Source organism: Pleurodeles waltl, chromosome 4_1 (assembly GCF_031143425.1).
Source record: "Pleurodeles waltl isolate 20211129_DDA chromosome 4_1, aPleWal1.hap1.20221129, whole genome shotgun sequence".
Taxonomy (NCBI): domain Eukaryota; kingdom Metazoa; phylum Chordata; class Amphibia; order Caudata; family Salamandridae; genus Pleurodeles; species Pleurodeles waltl.
This window is the reverse complement of record NC_090442.1, coordinates 660,269,565-660,285,858: the sequence shown is the minus strand read 5'-3', so window position 1 is coordinate 660,285,858 and position 16,294 is coordinate 660,269,565. Positions and strand designations below refer to the sequence as shown.

General features: G+C 41.2%; 1 protein-coding gene across 3 annotated transcripts in view; it reads right to left on the bottom strand.

Annotated features, from left to right (window-relative positions):
* The window catches only part of LOC138288027 (adipocyte plasma membrane-associated protein-like), a 218,796-nt gene that overhangs the window by 125,536 nt on the left and 76,966 nt on the right, over positions 1 to 16,294 (bottom strand). For 2 of the 3 annotated variants that reach the window (XM_069229135.1, XM_069229137.1), the window contains exon 2: positions 5,292 to 5,381. In XM_069229135.1, coding sequence (XP_069085236.1) covers positions 5,292 to 5,381 — 90 coding nt within the window. Of the gene's footprint in view, positions 1 to 2,758; positions 2,854 to 5,291; positions 5,382 to 16,294 lie in introns of those variants that run through there. The other variant, XM_069229136.1, reaches the window with a different exon arrangement.

Sequence of the window (16,294 nt, the reverse complement as noted above, 5' to 3'; positions counted from 1 at the left end):
AAGGATGGTGTGGACTAGTTGGGTCATGGTATTTCTCAGTGGTGAGGGGATGCAACCTAAATTTAAAATCTTAGAAGCTGTTGAAAAAAAATGCCCACACCTATTGATAAGGAACAATTGAGGTTGTTTCTGGGTTTGGTTTAATTATTTTCTAAATGTATACCACATTTTGTGAACAAGACATTTCTTCTAAGGAAGGTGATGAAGAAAGGGGAGAAGTACATGTGGGATACTATAAATTGTACTCCCCTTAAGCTCTTTGATACCAGGGACATAAGTGTGATAATAACTGATGCCAGAAATGAAGGTTTAAGGGCTGTGCTCATGCAAAAAAAGGTGTATGGAATAGAAGTAATGGCGTTTGCTTTAAGGAGAAGGAAGCTTTGGCATTGTGGTGGGCTACACAACATTTTAAAACCTATGTATGGGTGGACACTTCACCATTTGCATGGACCTTTGGTGAATTTGTTCACCACTGAAAATGCCGGCAAGGCCATACTCAGAATAGCTAAATGGCAGAGCCGTTTACAAGACTTTGATTGTGATACAGAGTATTTTTCAGGCACAAAAATTGTTGTGGCTGACTGCTTATCCTGTCTTCCTTTGTCTGGGATGAGTGTGAGAAGGAGTGTGTGTGGAGCATAGTGTGTGTGTGTGTGTGGAGCATAGTGTGTGTGTGTGTGTGGAGCATAGTGTGTGTGTGTGTGTGGAGCATAGTGTGTGTGTGTGTGTGTGTGGAGCATAGTGTGTGTGTGTGTGTGGAGCATAGTGTGTGTGTGTGTGTGTGTGGAGCATAGTGTGTGTGTGTGGAGCATAGTGTGTGTGTGTGTGGAGCATAGTGTGTGTGTGTGTGGAGCATAGTGTGTGTGTGTGTGGAGCATAGTGTGTGTGTGTGTGGAGCATAGTGTGTGTGTGTGTGTGTGGAGCATAGTGTGTGTGGCGCAGTGTGTGTGTAGTGCAGTGTGTGTGTGTGTGTGTGTGTGTGTGTGTGTGTGTGTAGCGCAGTGTGTGTGTATAGTGCAGTGTGTGTGTGTGTGTGTGTAGCGCAGTGTGTGTGTGTAGCGCAGTGTGTGTGTGTGTGTGTGTGTGTGTGTGTGTGTGTGTGTGTGTGTGTGTGTGTGTCTGACTTTACATAATTTCTTCATGTATCACAGGAGTTGACTCCGAAAACTGGTTGGTTTGCTGCAATGTGTGCAACAGTTGTTTTTTCCCACTGGAATTACAAGAGCGCAATTTTTAACTAGGATACGTAGGGATCTGAGCCATGAAGCGAAGGCTCCAAAAGCTATTTTGGTGGCTGGGTGAGAACAAGGCAGTACAGAATTATGTCAGGGATTATAGTGCTTGTGTAATAAGTGATTAAAGATAAGTGGTGCATCAGTCTGCGGTCAGACCTATAGAGGTTCCTATGGCACCATGGCCTATATTGGCATTGGATATTTTGGGTTTAGTGTTGATCGATTATTTGACTAAGTGGCTTTAAGTGAAGTTTGTGAGCACAGTTAGTACACAGGTTGTCATACGATTTCTGAAGATGTATTTGGAAGAGAAGGCTACCCAAGTAAAATTATTAACCAACAAAGGAACGCAGCTGGTGTCTGTTGAGATGGAAAAAGTTATTCAAGAGGTTGTTGTTAAACATACAGAACTGCTGTTTATCATCCGAGGAGCAATGGAATAGTTGAATGATTTAATCGTACTCTGAAAGGGCGTTAACATCTAGCCTTCATAAACAAGTTTAATAGGAGAACAGTGATTGACAACATTAGTTGGGTGATGAGAACCACTCCAAATGACAGCACGGGTGCTCCCCCTTTCGATTTATTGACAAGTTAGGTGCCTGGCACCAAGCTTAGGAGGGAGAGGATAAGTTTGTATCCCATTCATCCCAAATCATTGCAAGGACAAAAGGATGTAAGGACGTGCATTCAAACCTAGATGGATGGTTGTATTAGAGCAGAGGTCTTCAATCTGTGAGGTAGGACCCCCAGGGGGGGGCCATAGAGTCATGAGAAGTGGCTCGCGCATTCCCCAGCCTTACTAGAAGCACAAAAAGGATTTATGAAAAACTGTTCTCCCACTTTTTGCGAAACAACCGTCAGGGGATGGTTAATTCCCATTTTGTAAATGCTTCAGCTGAAGTGTCATTCAGGAAGTGTCCTGTGCTGTGAAACCAAAGCTGGGCAGACAGATAAACATCATCCTGCCAGGGTGCCTGCTGTTTGAAAGAAAGGCAAATGTGCGCTAAGAGTTAGTCTGCAAATGTAAAAGGTAATCTGCAAATGTAAAGGATGCTTGGGAGCCAGTACTGGCTTTAACTGATTGAATCTTTATGGCAACAAAGATTTATTATTTTGAGTGGTGGTGCAGTGACAACTGAGCTCTGATGGGAGTGCTTTTAATTGTAATTGTATTTACATAGCGCTTACTACCATGAGTAGGTGTTGAAGTGGCAGGTATGTAGAAAAAAAATGCATTACACAGTCTGGGTATTGCTAAAATCTATATTTTGGAAGCACCATTTTATCATAAAACGTTTAATCATTTTGTAGCAGTATACTGCATACTGTGTGTAATGCAAGTTTAAAATAATGACTTGCATATTCACAGTGCTTTCTGTCACAGGTTGTGACCTCGTAGTCCTAAAAATACACAAGTCACTGTTTTCCACTGTACCAACCAAAATGTAATTGTGTGGCTCTCTGGTTACACACAGACCACGGCAGTGCATCAACTAATAGAGGTTTAAATAACTTACTATTGTGCATTTCCCAATGAGTAACAACTTTTTTTAATTTAATTTTCTTTTAAACTGTGTGTCATTTTATATGTAGCTACCCGACGGTGAGAGACCTAAAAAAAAAAAAGACAATATTTTAGTATTGGCCACACTTTTGACCTTGCCCAGCGCTCACCAAAATCACCCCTATTGCATGCAGCATCTCAGTTCCCATACTTTTTTTTTTAAATGCACCTCGACAGCTGGTTGGCCTGGCTGCCCATTCCTGTCCAGATGATGGGAGGTTGACAAGAATTGGAGCACTGCACTGCACACAGCACTGATACCTCAGTGAGTTCAGTTCACTCATCACAATATAGCGGGCACTGGTTGCGCTGGCCAGGGAGCTCAGCTGCAGTGGCTGCAGCAGTCTGACCACAGCTGAGACTCACTCAGCCTGAGGGGCAAGCAGCAGTTATGTTTCTTTTTTACGCTGCTGCCTGTGCTTCCAGTTTGGTGCACACCTCATTGATAATGTGCAACCACTGACAATTCGGGGTTAAACTGAACCCTGTATATGTTTTATTAATGCGAGGTGCACCTCACCTTTAAGTCGTACAGACATGCACCGTCCTACAGTACTATGCTAGCTGCTGTCCTTCCCAGACAGCGCCTGCCTCAGCATATAGCTGCACCCATGCACCAAGGCCACCTCTCACTCCCATGCAGAAGCAGAAAAAAAAGCAGTGTGTCAAAGGTGCACCCATTAATAATCCCTATAGTGCACGGGGGCACAGCTCAGGAGGTTATACCACTGGGTCGGAAAGAGATTATCACATGGTTCCCCGTGCCCAGACCCTCAATGCCCTCCATCCTTCCTGCCCCCAAAAAATGACTGAAGCCAACAGCAGCAGCAAACTAACATAACTAGGAGTCACCCATAAAACCTTTGTTTGCGAAACACTGACTAATATTATTTCTCTACCGTAAAAATGATTTGCTGTGGGAATTGGGGGCATGTATGGTCATCGATGACGAGGAGTACCCGGTTCTAGAATTTGTCAGGAGGGGGTCCTTACGCCTAAAAAAGTTTGACAGGGCGGTCTTGTTATCAAAAAGTTTGAAGACCTCTATATTAGAGGCAGGAAGGAGTGCATGACATGTTTCAGAAGGGCTGTTGGGTACACATGAAAAAACCTGGTTATGTGGTTCCTGGGGAGTCTAAATGTACCTCCCCTAGTCAGGTTGTAAAGGTTTGGTCGAATGACCATACGAGCGAAGGTAAAGTCTGGAATGAAAAAAAGAATGGTGATTGTACCAATGGGGCAACTGGATTTTGTGCAAAATAAATGGCATGCAATTCTGGAAGTGATGTTCCAGTGAAGGATGTAACGCGATCAGTGCCCAAGAAGAAAATATCCTACATACTTTAAGGATTATGTTATGATTCGGACACCACTTCCTGTGGGTCTTCTGTGCATTGTAGTTGTATGCAACATGTATTTCTTATTTCTGCATGACATGTACTACATAATGTGTTTTTTATTTTAAGGGGGAATGTAAGTGGGGTCTTGGTTCTTGTATGTTTAGTGTCTTAGGTGGAATATAAAATCCTGGACGATTCTGAAGGTGGCAGTTGGTGGAAGAAAGACGCATTCATTTCCGGTGAGGTGCTGGTGGTCATTTACGTTTACAAAAATAAGGAAGAAATACATATACTTTGTTTTCTGCATCTGTAACTTACACATGATTAAACTGGTCAAGAAATGGCTTAATTTATGGCAGTCAGGAATTTATAAAAATATTCCTGACAAATGTGAATGGCTATACTACCTCAGATTTTTTCACCATGTGGGAGGAGAAATCTGCAGTAGTAACTATCATGGAAATGGTGTAGGGCAGGTGGATCAAGACATGAATTGCATTAAAGGTTTGTCCACAATCACATCAAAACCCAAACTGACCGTTTCCCGCACTGTAAATGGTTGGAAAAGGGCTGGAGTAACTACCCTTTCATGGGTTGACAGATAACCTCCAAATTTTAAAAGGGGTTTAGGGGAAATGTTTTCCCTTTAGCAAAAAAAAAAAAAAAAAAAGAAATGTGCAGACCCAGAGCATTTTTAGGTCATGGGAGAATACGTGAGCAGGATACTACCTGTAGTTATTCTCTGGAATACGGATTGTACAAACTCAGGGCATCAAGGACAAATAAAACATTCTAGTCACAGTTAGACAACTCTAATGCACTACTGTAGCTTTACTTATTTTAACAGTCAAATACAGGGCACAACATATACATCTAGCACCATTAAAATGTGTTTTGTACTTCTTATCCTTTTCACTTCTCCCATCTCTGTACATTTCTGCAAATATCCACTGAAAACAACATTTACAAGGAAAAACTGGTAATTATTAAACATCCAAGGGGCTGAATGTCACAGTCTGTGTCAACATGCCAAGAATACTTCAAATAAAATAAAACTCATCAGATCATAATTAAACATTCCTAACCAACAGCAAAAGTCCATTTCACAATTTCGGTCTTAGCCACACAGCTGAAAAGGTGACTCACATGAATGGTTCTGGATCAATGGGAGAGGGCAAGAAGTAGATGCCAATGATTATTCCAATAAAGGCACTTGAACATCCATATTTTAGGAACCTGAAGGAAAAATGAAACTGTATGAAATATAGTTTTTTGTAGATGTCAAAGTCTATAAAATATCATTTATTGTAAGATGTCAAAGTTTTGAAGATAAGCAATCAGTAAACTATACTCTGTTCCGTCCCCGCCCGAACAAGGAGTAATTCTGATATTGGACAGAAGTGGCTACTTCTAATAGACTCATTTTCTGAGCCCTTCACTCTTTCTCTTCAAAACCTGGTACTTATGCAGGAAGACATCAGTTAAAGATACACAGAAGACAATATGTTAAGGGCATTACTTTTTTCCTCCATGAATCAGGATACTGATAGCTCACCTGGTTTCAGAATTTACAATTTCTTTAGGAGAAGTTAAGGGCCTCCAAAGTTATAAGGGAAAAGGTCAGCATTAAAAACAAGTTATTTCAATTATAAATTCTCTTTAGGACAATAAAAGAAGCTTATGCTGTGCCTACCCACTGATCTAGGGAAATTTGCAATGACTGATCTTTGTCATTATTGCGTGCATTGCCAGATAGATCAAATAGAGAATGTTCTCTCACACATCAAAGATTGGGGACTGCTGAAATATAATAAAGATATATACTCGGACAATGATGAATTCTGACTGTGTCTCTTATACACATGATTGGGAATATGGGAAACAAAAGGTTGCACATTTATATTACTTCTCCAGAATATTTGTACAGAGTTTCTGTAATGGGCTAACAAATTTTGAACATAAGATCATAACATAAACTAGATGGATGTATGTGGCAGTTTTACTTTATCTGTATTGCACCAGGTTTGCCATTTAATTCTTAAAAAATTTCATTATTTGATGAATATCATATTTTTACTGACAATCACTAAAAAGAAATGTCCCCTTAGCTTTACCATACAACATTCTTAATAAAAAACATATGTAATTTGGAAGTATAGTCAGTTGATATTGGGCATCAACTGAAAGATTTGTATGAGGACAATTTTACCACGGGGAAGGGCTCAATATTTGTCAGATAATGCAACTTTGTTCAAGATCAAGCAGTGTAATTACTACATACAGTAAATTATGTCTTGTCTCTATAATATGCTCAATTAGTTCTTTTACTTTGATTATGCCCTAAAAAATCCTACACTGAAATACAGAAATATATTTTCAAATACTTAATATGCGATTCCAATGTATGTCAGGCAGAGTTATTTTGCTCACTTTTAAGAACAATACATTGAATTTCAAAGACAAAGCTATTGTCCAACAAATCTGTGTAACAGCTAAAACATTAATAGTAAATCACTATTCCAACTATACCTGACCACCATCGTTTGAAGAATTTCACAAACAACATTAATATGCTTATCTTAAAGGCTTCTTCTCTCCTTGTTTAAGCAGGGAACTTATTATCAACAAAACAGTAGGCTTGTTTGGATATACTCATGATATTTATTATTTATACCTAATCCTGTACCATTAGTGCCCCCACTTGGAGTGCAAAATTGAATGTTCGTGGGTGGGTTTAATTGTATGGGTATAAATGAACATGAGAGTGTGGGCGAAATCACAAACATACTTCTGGTAATGACTAAGAATTTACGGTGAGGAGTTGAGAACTTAGGGATGGATGTGCAAAGTATTTTCGTGGACGCAAACGTCCAGATTCATGGAATCGGGCTGTTTCTGACCACAAAAATGCATTTTGGTATGTGTGAATTGCAATGTGTGATTTGCTAACATGTTATTGAATCACAATTTGGAACTTCAAATACATACCCATTCGGTATTCAGAAGGAGCCTGTTCAGGGCGCCCCTTCCAAATACCGATTCAGAACGGGATGCATGAATGTTTTTGTGATTGAAATGTGGTTGCATAACATTGACACTTTACCACAAACTCAAAGTTAGTGGTAACTCATTCACAAGTGAAAAAAGGTCCCCTTGGGAGCCCTTCATCTTTTGAGAATGTTTAAAAAAATATTAGTAAAGAACAGGCAGTGATTGGTCCCATTGACCAATCCCTACTCTTAAAAAATAAAAATTTTACTTTTCCATTTTTGTTTTAAAGACAACAAGCTGCACTTTAAAAAACGAAGGATTGCTTTATACAAAAGCAACCACAGACATGGTTGTCTGCTGACCCCAGAAAGCTACCATCCCTGGGATGGCAGAAAATCCTAGTGGATCACAATTAGCGACCTACCTTATTAATATTCATGAGGTGGGTCTATATGCAACCTACTACGAATTGCTAATGAGCCAGATATTTTTTTTTTACATTGGTAATAGTGATTAACAAATAGCGACTCACAAAAAAAAAAAAAATCTCTATTTGGTAATCGTTATTACCAATTTTCATAAACTAGCCCTAAGTCTGTGGTCCAAAGAGACAGATAAGCTATAAGACATAACTGTAGCCAATTTATATTATGATTTTCTGCTTAGAAATAATATTTTTCGAATGGGTAGCAATATTGCTCGCACAGGTGTCGGAAAGAACCAACTGGTTATATTCAGGAACGCTTAAAAGACAACTGTTGACTCCAACAGGGGATTTAGAACATAGCTCCCTAGCCTAAATCAACCACAAAAGATATCCTACTACCACTGCCAAAGGTCCTTGGGCTTTTATGAATGATGTCAATTAACAGGAACATTTGTCTTGTGCCATATCCTATTTGGTGGGACAGACAAACATACAAATACACAGAAATATGTAAGGGGACTACTCGTCCTGTAAATCAATGCATTACTTTTGGATGTTCCAAACCTTGATACTACTGTGGATGATGACCTTGAGGAAGACTTAATGAGACAAAGGCTGGGTTACATCCACATGAAACCAAATAGGTTGGACGTGAGAACAAAGTTTCACCAGCTAGTTCCAGAGCACAGAGAATAGAAGCCTAGATGAGGTCACTGTGCTATGATCTACTAAGCTTATGTTAAATGCGAGGTAAGGGCAAATACTTCACCTGAAAGTATTCAAATCCCCAGCTCTGTAAGGAAGTAGGAGACCATTACAACATAGTACAGGTGGTAAATGGTCCCCGGACTCAGGAGGGGAGAGGTTTGTTCTCTGAAGGAGAATAAAAGGTCCTCCATAGGATGATACCAATAAGGTATTCATATCTATGGGAATTGGAACTCCTCTATAACTCTTCTCTTTTCGGATTTAAACACTTGTGTCTCTTGTTATAGGACATGCAGGGGTAACAATGCACTACTTAACACTGCTTCAAATTTGTTTTTATTTATCCAATGTTTCCTCAACTGCCTGAGGATGCACTTAGTGTCCATGACTACCATTCAGATCTTTATTTTGAAATGTGCTCATACCTACAGATTGCTCAATGGGATATTGCACCAGTTTCCAATACCTTACTCGAAGACAATTAGAAAAAGAAAGGGATTTATTAAATCAATACTTTCAACTAAATAAAACAGACAAGTAAATATCAAAGTAGGAAAAAGAAAACACAGATGTACTTAGGTCCAGAGAAAAGTGCACAAACAGAAAATGCACTAATGGAAAAGTTTTGCCACTAAACTTTATTACTCCGAGTCTAACTTGACCTTACCACAATCTTTACTTTTTGAAGAGGAGTCCTCACCTTGGAGTCAGGCAACATGTAACATGTAACATTCTACTAACAATAATTTTCTACTCTTGAAATTTCAATGAATCTTATGTCTTTCACTTTTTTAGGTCGAAAACTACCAGGCAGCGGAACTGTCTGGTTCGCTAAAGACATCTTGGGGACATTCAGAAACCTTTCCTGGTAATGCATTTCGCCTATTGCTTACCATTGGCTTTGTGGTTTGTAACTCACATTTTCTGGGCTTCTAACTGCTGGCTTTATTTGTTTTTGGGTGGTCAGGTTCAGTTCAGCCCTCCCCAGGAGCAAAGGCTTTTCACACTACCTCTCCCAGTATTCCTCCACAGTGCTCCTCTCTGTAGAGACGGTAAATCTTATTCTTGTTTTGTCACATTTGCTTTTGTCACTCAGTTTTCTGAGGGAGCTCGGTGTTTACTTTTCCTTCTCAGGCTCCAAAATGAGAGGATTTATGTGACAATATTGCTTGCTACTGGGGGAGCGGAAACTGTTTCGTCTAGCACACAACATTTAAATGAAATGTGCAAGTATTAAGGAATGTATCAGAATTAGCACAGTACAAATGAAGCACATTTTTTGTGAATTCTGAAGTGTGTTGGAAATGAATACTATGATCAAAACAAATCAATACAGTATGTGATGCAATTTCATTTGTGCGCTGTATATTTGTATTAGTAAAACTGTATGTCTGTACGAATGTAATGGTCATTTGATTGAAAATATGGTGTTTGTAATGGCAGTGTGCTACCACACAAGCCACTCAGTCACTCCACTCAGTACCCTCAGTACACTCAGTACCCCTCGCCACCACTGCACTGTACACCACTACACACCATGCCACTCTGCCCCACTCCACTCCGCACCACCCACTCTCTGTCTCTTTACTCTGCCTTCTTCACTCTATGCCAATGCATTCTGCCCACTCTACACCTTTCCAGTCTAGGCCACTCCACTCTACAAAACTCCACTCTACACTACTCCATTCTACGCAAATTCATCAACACTGCAGTCTATGCTACTGCATTCTATGCCAATACACTCTACACCAAAGCACTTTACTCTGTACCACTCCACTTCACTCTAATCTGAAATAATCTACTCTATGCCACTGCACGCTATGCCAATCCACTGTACGTCACTTTACCCTGCACCACTCCACACTACGCCACTGCACTCTACTGTGAAAAAAACTACTGTATGGCACTATACTTTAAGCCACTCTACCCCGCACCACCCCACTTTATGCCACTTCATTCTACTCTGAAGCAATCTACTCTCTGCCATTGCACTCTACAGCACTACACTCTATGCCAATGCACATTACTCTGCAACCACTGTGGTCCTCGGCATTGCACTCTGTGCCACTCCACACCAATGCACTCTACACCACTGCATTCTACTCTCCAACACTGCAGTCACCACTGAACTCTATGCCACCCTACTTTGCACTACTGCACTCTACGCGACTGCATTCTGCAGCAGTCCACTCTACGCCACTGCACTGCATGCCATAACTGTGCACCACTCTATGCCATTCTACTCTACTCTGTACCACTGCACTCTATGTCACTATATTCTACACCACTGCACTCCATGGCAATCCATTCAGCACCACTGCACTCTACTATGCACCACTCTAATCTATGTGGCTGCACTGAATGCCGTTGATTTGCATGTCACTACTTTGCAACATTGTACTCTATGGCACTCTACTCAACATCACTGCACTCTATGCCACCATAATCTGTGCCACTCTACACCACTCCGCACTACTGCACTCTATGCCACACTCTAATGTACGTCATTGCATTGGATGCTGCTGAAGTTTATGCCTCTGCACTCTATGCCACAGTGCGCTACATCACTATACTCTGCCACACTCTATGCCAATGCATTCTACACCATCCTGCTCCGCTCTACACGACTCCACTCTATGCCACTCCAATACACAACACTATGCCACTGAACTCGAATACTCTACTCTTCGCCGTTCCACTTCACAACACTCCACAACACTCTCCTCTACACCACTAACGTTTAGCCATGGTGAACAGCAGCCAACCTGGTGTACAACATGGTTAAAACACATTGGCAAAGCCAATAGCTCTTGCATAGGTGAGACCTATTGACCTTGCCAATGCTGGTTTCCTTCTGCCTGTCAACTGGGCCAATGTTCTTCCCTCATACATGCCTAAAAAGAAGCATTCTTCAGTAGTGTTGCTGGTGGGCAAATACTTTACTTAGCCAAGCCTTTTTCCTTTCAATTCTTTATTCTTTTTTAGTCACTTTTGTGCATTTAAAAATAGGTCCTCAACATAAAGTGGTTTCAGACCGATAGCACCATTTCTATGTGACAATAAAATCATTTATTTTTGTGTTCTGTGCATTAAAGCAGAAAAGGGGATTTATACCTTTTCTAAGAACATGCGTCTGCTACAAAGCAGCTGAAGAGTTCTATCAAAATTATATGCAATTGTTAATTTAAAAAAAATATAAAAAATGATTACAGTCATATGGCCATTTTTAAAAGCCAGCATGCTTTTTTCCGTATTTTTATTTTCGCCATCACACCAACTTGCCAAGGCCTGATGAATTGGCTTTGCCCATGCTTGCCGGCTACTGTGGATATAGATGGTGACTATTTGTGCCACTCTTTATAATTATTATATGTTAGGGCTCTGATTCAGTCAATGAGCTGGTGGTTTCTGCTCGAGGCCCTGCTTTCATTTGGCGTTTGGTCAGGAGGACTTTGCTAGCTCCAGCTTTTTTCTAAGTTCAATGGTGCTGCAGTTCCACACTTGGCTAAGGGATCCTTCAGGACCCTTCTACTGAGCCACGGTCTTGCTTATTTCCCAGGGTTCTACTGTGCTATTGCTGGAATAACTTCATAACGAGTTGGACACTCCCAATTTGTGACCTATGTGTACTATGAATTCTCAGTTTACTGCAGCACTCTACCTTTTGTCTCTTTTTAGGTCGTAGCCTACAAAACAGAACAGCTCTCTAGTTTGCTAAAGACATCTTGGGGACTTTCAGAAATTTGACATGGAATGCATTCCACTCCTTAATTACCATTCGCTTTGCAACATCACACACTTTATGGCTTCCCATTTACTGGCTTTATATGCTTTAGGCTCTCCAGGTTCAGTTTGTGCCTCCTGTTGCCTACATCGTGTTTTCTGTATTCTTCCCCAAATTTGCTTTCTGTTAACAGACCTTTGAATCTTGTTCTTTTTGTGTCACTTTTGCTATGCGTTCAAAGACTGAGGTCAAATGTAAGGTGCTGTCTTCCAAGGGTGCTTATTTACTTTTCTTTCTCTAACTTCAAAGTGAGAGGACTTATGCAACAATCTTGTTGGATACTGGGGGTAGGAAAGAGTTTGTTTCTACCAAAGACAACATATAAATGAACCTTGTAGATATTTCTGAATATATCTTAATTATGACCTCATGGATGCTAGACAAAGCCCCATGGAAATGGCCATAAGGGCTTGGTTCCACCTGATCCTGTTGCGCATCCTCCACAGGTCATACTTTTCCAGATCGCTCCTACATCGACTGGGGAAGTGTGAAAACACTCCATGTGCCAGGGCTTGAGGTGAGATAAAGTTCTTAAATCACCTACTCTGGGCATGCCCAGAAATACAATGTAACTGGAGAGGGGTGACTAAGATTATGGCCAAAGTTACAGGACTCAATGTGCCGCTGTCTGCCCGAAGGCACCTCCTATGTATAACTGGCGAGGAGAAGTGGCCTAGATACAAACAAACATGGTTTATGCTGGCCTCGTCGACTGCCAAAAGGAATATAGAGCGGACTTGGCGAGCATGTGGGCTGCCACGGATTACAGACTGGGAATCTGATGTTGCCCGGTGCCAAAGGGCTCAACATGTGGTGTACCAGAGCAACACAAAAGGATGACTTTTCAAACACTCACCCACAACTGCTAGGCCTGATCCCACCTTAAACCGATCCCAGGTTGCCTGTTTCTGGTCCAGGGAGGACCTTACCTGGCAGTTCAGGCTGGCCTGTTCCCACGGGGAACAGGGTCAAGACTGATTTGCATATGGCTTGGACTAAACTAGGTTGGCATGGTGAGCAAAAGAACGATTAATTAAACCCAAGTCTGTAACTGGGGGTGAGTGTTTGAAATGTTTCAGCACTCCATCCTTCATCCTTTTGTGTTCTATGTGGTGCACCAGAGTCAGAGCTGCCCCAAAGAAATGGAAGAAAATATGGGACAATTGGTGCAGATACAGGGAATAAAGGGTTCTGTCGGGGAAAGGGTAATGATATCTTGAGTGAGGAACTGATGCTACTGTCAAATGTGTGTTATAAGATATTGATAACTACTGTATGCGAAATTCTTCTTACAATGCATCCTAGTGGACACACCACTTGTATTGAAACTGGTACTCGTCCAGTATCTATTCTAAGCATGTTAACTTGTTTATGCTTAATGTACACTGAGCAACTGTTTAATAAAATTACAAAAAATTATAATTCCCAATTTAAGCATTTTTTTTGTTATTTCTGAAGTGTGTTGGAAACATACTTCAATATGATCAAAACTAATCATTACACTAGGTGATGCAATTTCCATACATTTTTGTCTGTGCACTGTATAGTTTTGTTAGTGAAACTCTGTCTGTGCAAACATAAGGGTCATTTCAATAGACAATTTGCTGTCTGTAATGGTAGTGTGCTACCAAACCATGAATACTCAACTCTACACCACTCCATTCTACTCTGCACCACTCCACACCGCTGGACTCTACTTTTACACAACTCCACGCCACTTGCACTCTGCACCACTCAATTCTACGACACTGCACACTACGCCTTTCTACTCTACCCTGTTCCACTCTATTCTATGCCAATGTACTCTTCGCCACTCTACACCACTATACTTTTTGCCACTGCACTCTATACCACTCCAGTCTAAGCCACACCAATCTACTCTACACAACTTCACTCAAAGCTACTATGCCCTACACCACTCTGCAACACTGCTATCTATGCCACTGCATTCTATGCCAATATACTTTTTGCCAATGAACTTTATTCTGTAACACTCAACTCTATGCCCCTGCACTCTAAGCTAATCCATGGTACGCACCTCTAATTTACTTTGCATCACTGCACTCTGCACCACTTTACGCCATTACACTTTATGCCACTCTATGCAACTGCACTCTAACCTGCACCACTCCACTCTACACCACTTCACTCTACTTTACGCCACTGCACTCTAAGCCACTCTACTCCACTGCACTCTAGGCAATCTACTCTGAGCCACTCCACTCTGCACCATTCTATGCCACTGTACTCTACACCACTACGACATGCCGCTCTAATCTACTGTGTGCCACTCTACTCCACTCTGAGCCAGTCCATTATATTCTGCACCACTCTAATGCACGGCACTCTACTCCACTGTGCCCCACTCTACTCCACTCTGCGCCACTCCGACCCACTCTGCACCACTCTATTGCAGCACGCCACTGCATTCTAAAATGATACATTGTACACCACTGCACTCTACGCAACTTTACTCTGCAATACTCTACCCCGATGCACTCTACACCAGTCCACTCTACGCTACTCTTGTATGTCAGTCTACACATCTCCACACTATGCCACTCCAATACACAATACTCTCTGCCACTCCACAACACTAGTCCACTCTTCACCATTCCACTCTATCACACTCCACGCCACTCTCCTCTATGCCACTAACATTTAGCGATGCTGTTGAACAACATGGCTAAAACACATTGGCAAAGCCAATAGCTCTAGCATAGGCGAGACCTATTGGCTTTGCCAATGCTTGTTCACCTAGTACTCAAAAGTCTGCTAGCTCGGAGGACGGCCTTCTTATCCTGGATAAAGTCGAAATGCCATTGGTTATGTACAGTTAGACTACTGGACCATATTAACTCTTTTACAATTTCTGATTCCCGAGCCAACTGTTCTTTTTTGTGACCACAATTCGCTTCTCTCACTTTTGTTGCATTGTGTAGTCACACTCTCAGCACCATATTGATTCTTATCGGTGAATAAATGTTATGTGTTGTAACAACTAGTACAACTGATTATTTTGGGTTTGGGTGGTTGTTTTTCTTTTTGTATTCATTATTAAATATTAGATTATTGATTTATTCAACTAAGAATGTTAACTGTCTTGTTAAATGAATCCACATTGGCTCGCTGTCATTATAATGTTTAAGCTCACCCATGGTTCTCAGATGACACACTGGGTGGCCACTGTGTTTTCTCCAGAGCCACAGTGCACATAATAGTTAGAAATAGAACAAAGTACTCTTTTGTCTCTACCAGAGGTCCGTTTCTTTAGCGCATCATACCTGCAGAATATTGGAAACAGTACTGAAGTAAAGCTGGACTATGACTGCCTAGTACCACCTGTGAAAAACAACAGTACAGATTACTGGGCCACCAACAAACTCCCATTGGTTTCCGCATCTAACCCAACATCACTCACTTGAACCTAGTCAGAATACTAACATTTGCATGTGCACCAGATTAGGACACAACACATGACACCATATAAACATGCTTGCAGGGATACTGATCTAACCTCGAATTCCTGCACAACAGATAGGGATAATTATCCTCTCCTCGAGCTACCTGGTACTATGTAGTCCAAGATGCAGCTAATCGAGATTCAAGCACATATCACAACCCCAATCGTTTGCACAAAATGGCAATGGTACCACATGGCCTCAATTTATGATCAAGCACAATCATTCTGCAAAGAAACAAGACAGATCTTGAGGCTACCCGTAGATGAGAAATCCCGGAAGTATTCCAATGAATGGAACCAGAGTATTTTAGAGGATTCTCTATTCTAGTGATCAGGAAGTAGAATGGATTACATCACCTACCTGTACACAATATGACACATGCTAAAATTCCTTGTTGCTAACCAGAGATTGCAATTTACCAGAAGAACTTTTTGCAACAACTAAAGAAAGGGGCACTCTTGGCTACCTTTTTCAGCCACCATTTCCGTAATGAGCTGGACCTATTGCTGAGAACTGCTGCCAATTTAAAGGCTGCTTTAGTCAGATATGTTATAGAACCCTCCAGGAAGTTAGAAAACCCTTAAGCGAAATAACCAACAAATAACCGCCTGAAACACCTTCTCTAAATTGTCTGATGTCACCATTATGAAGAGAATGTGGGTACGAGGTGACAGAAACTCTGGCTATTATCCTCCAATCCCCCGCACAGAAGAGATTTAAGAACAGAGTGAAGAGTAAGAACAGCAGCCATAACTTAATTCCTACAGTGGAAAAT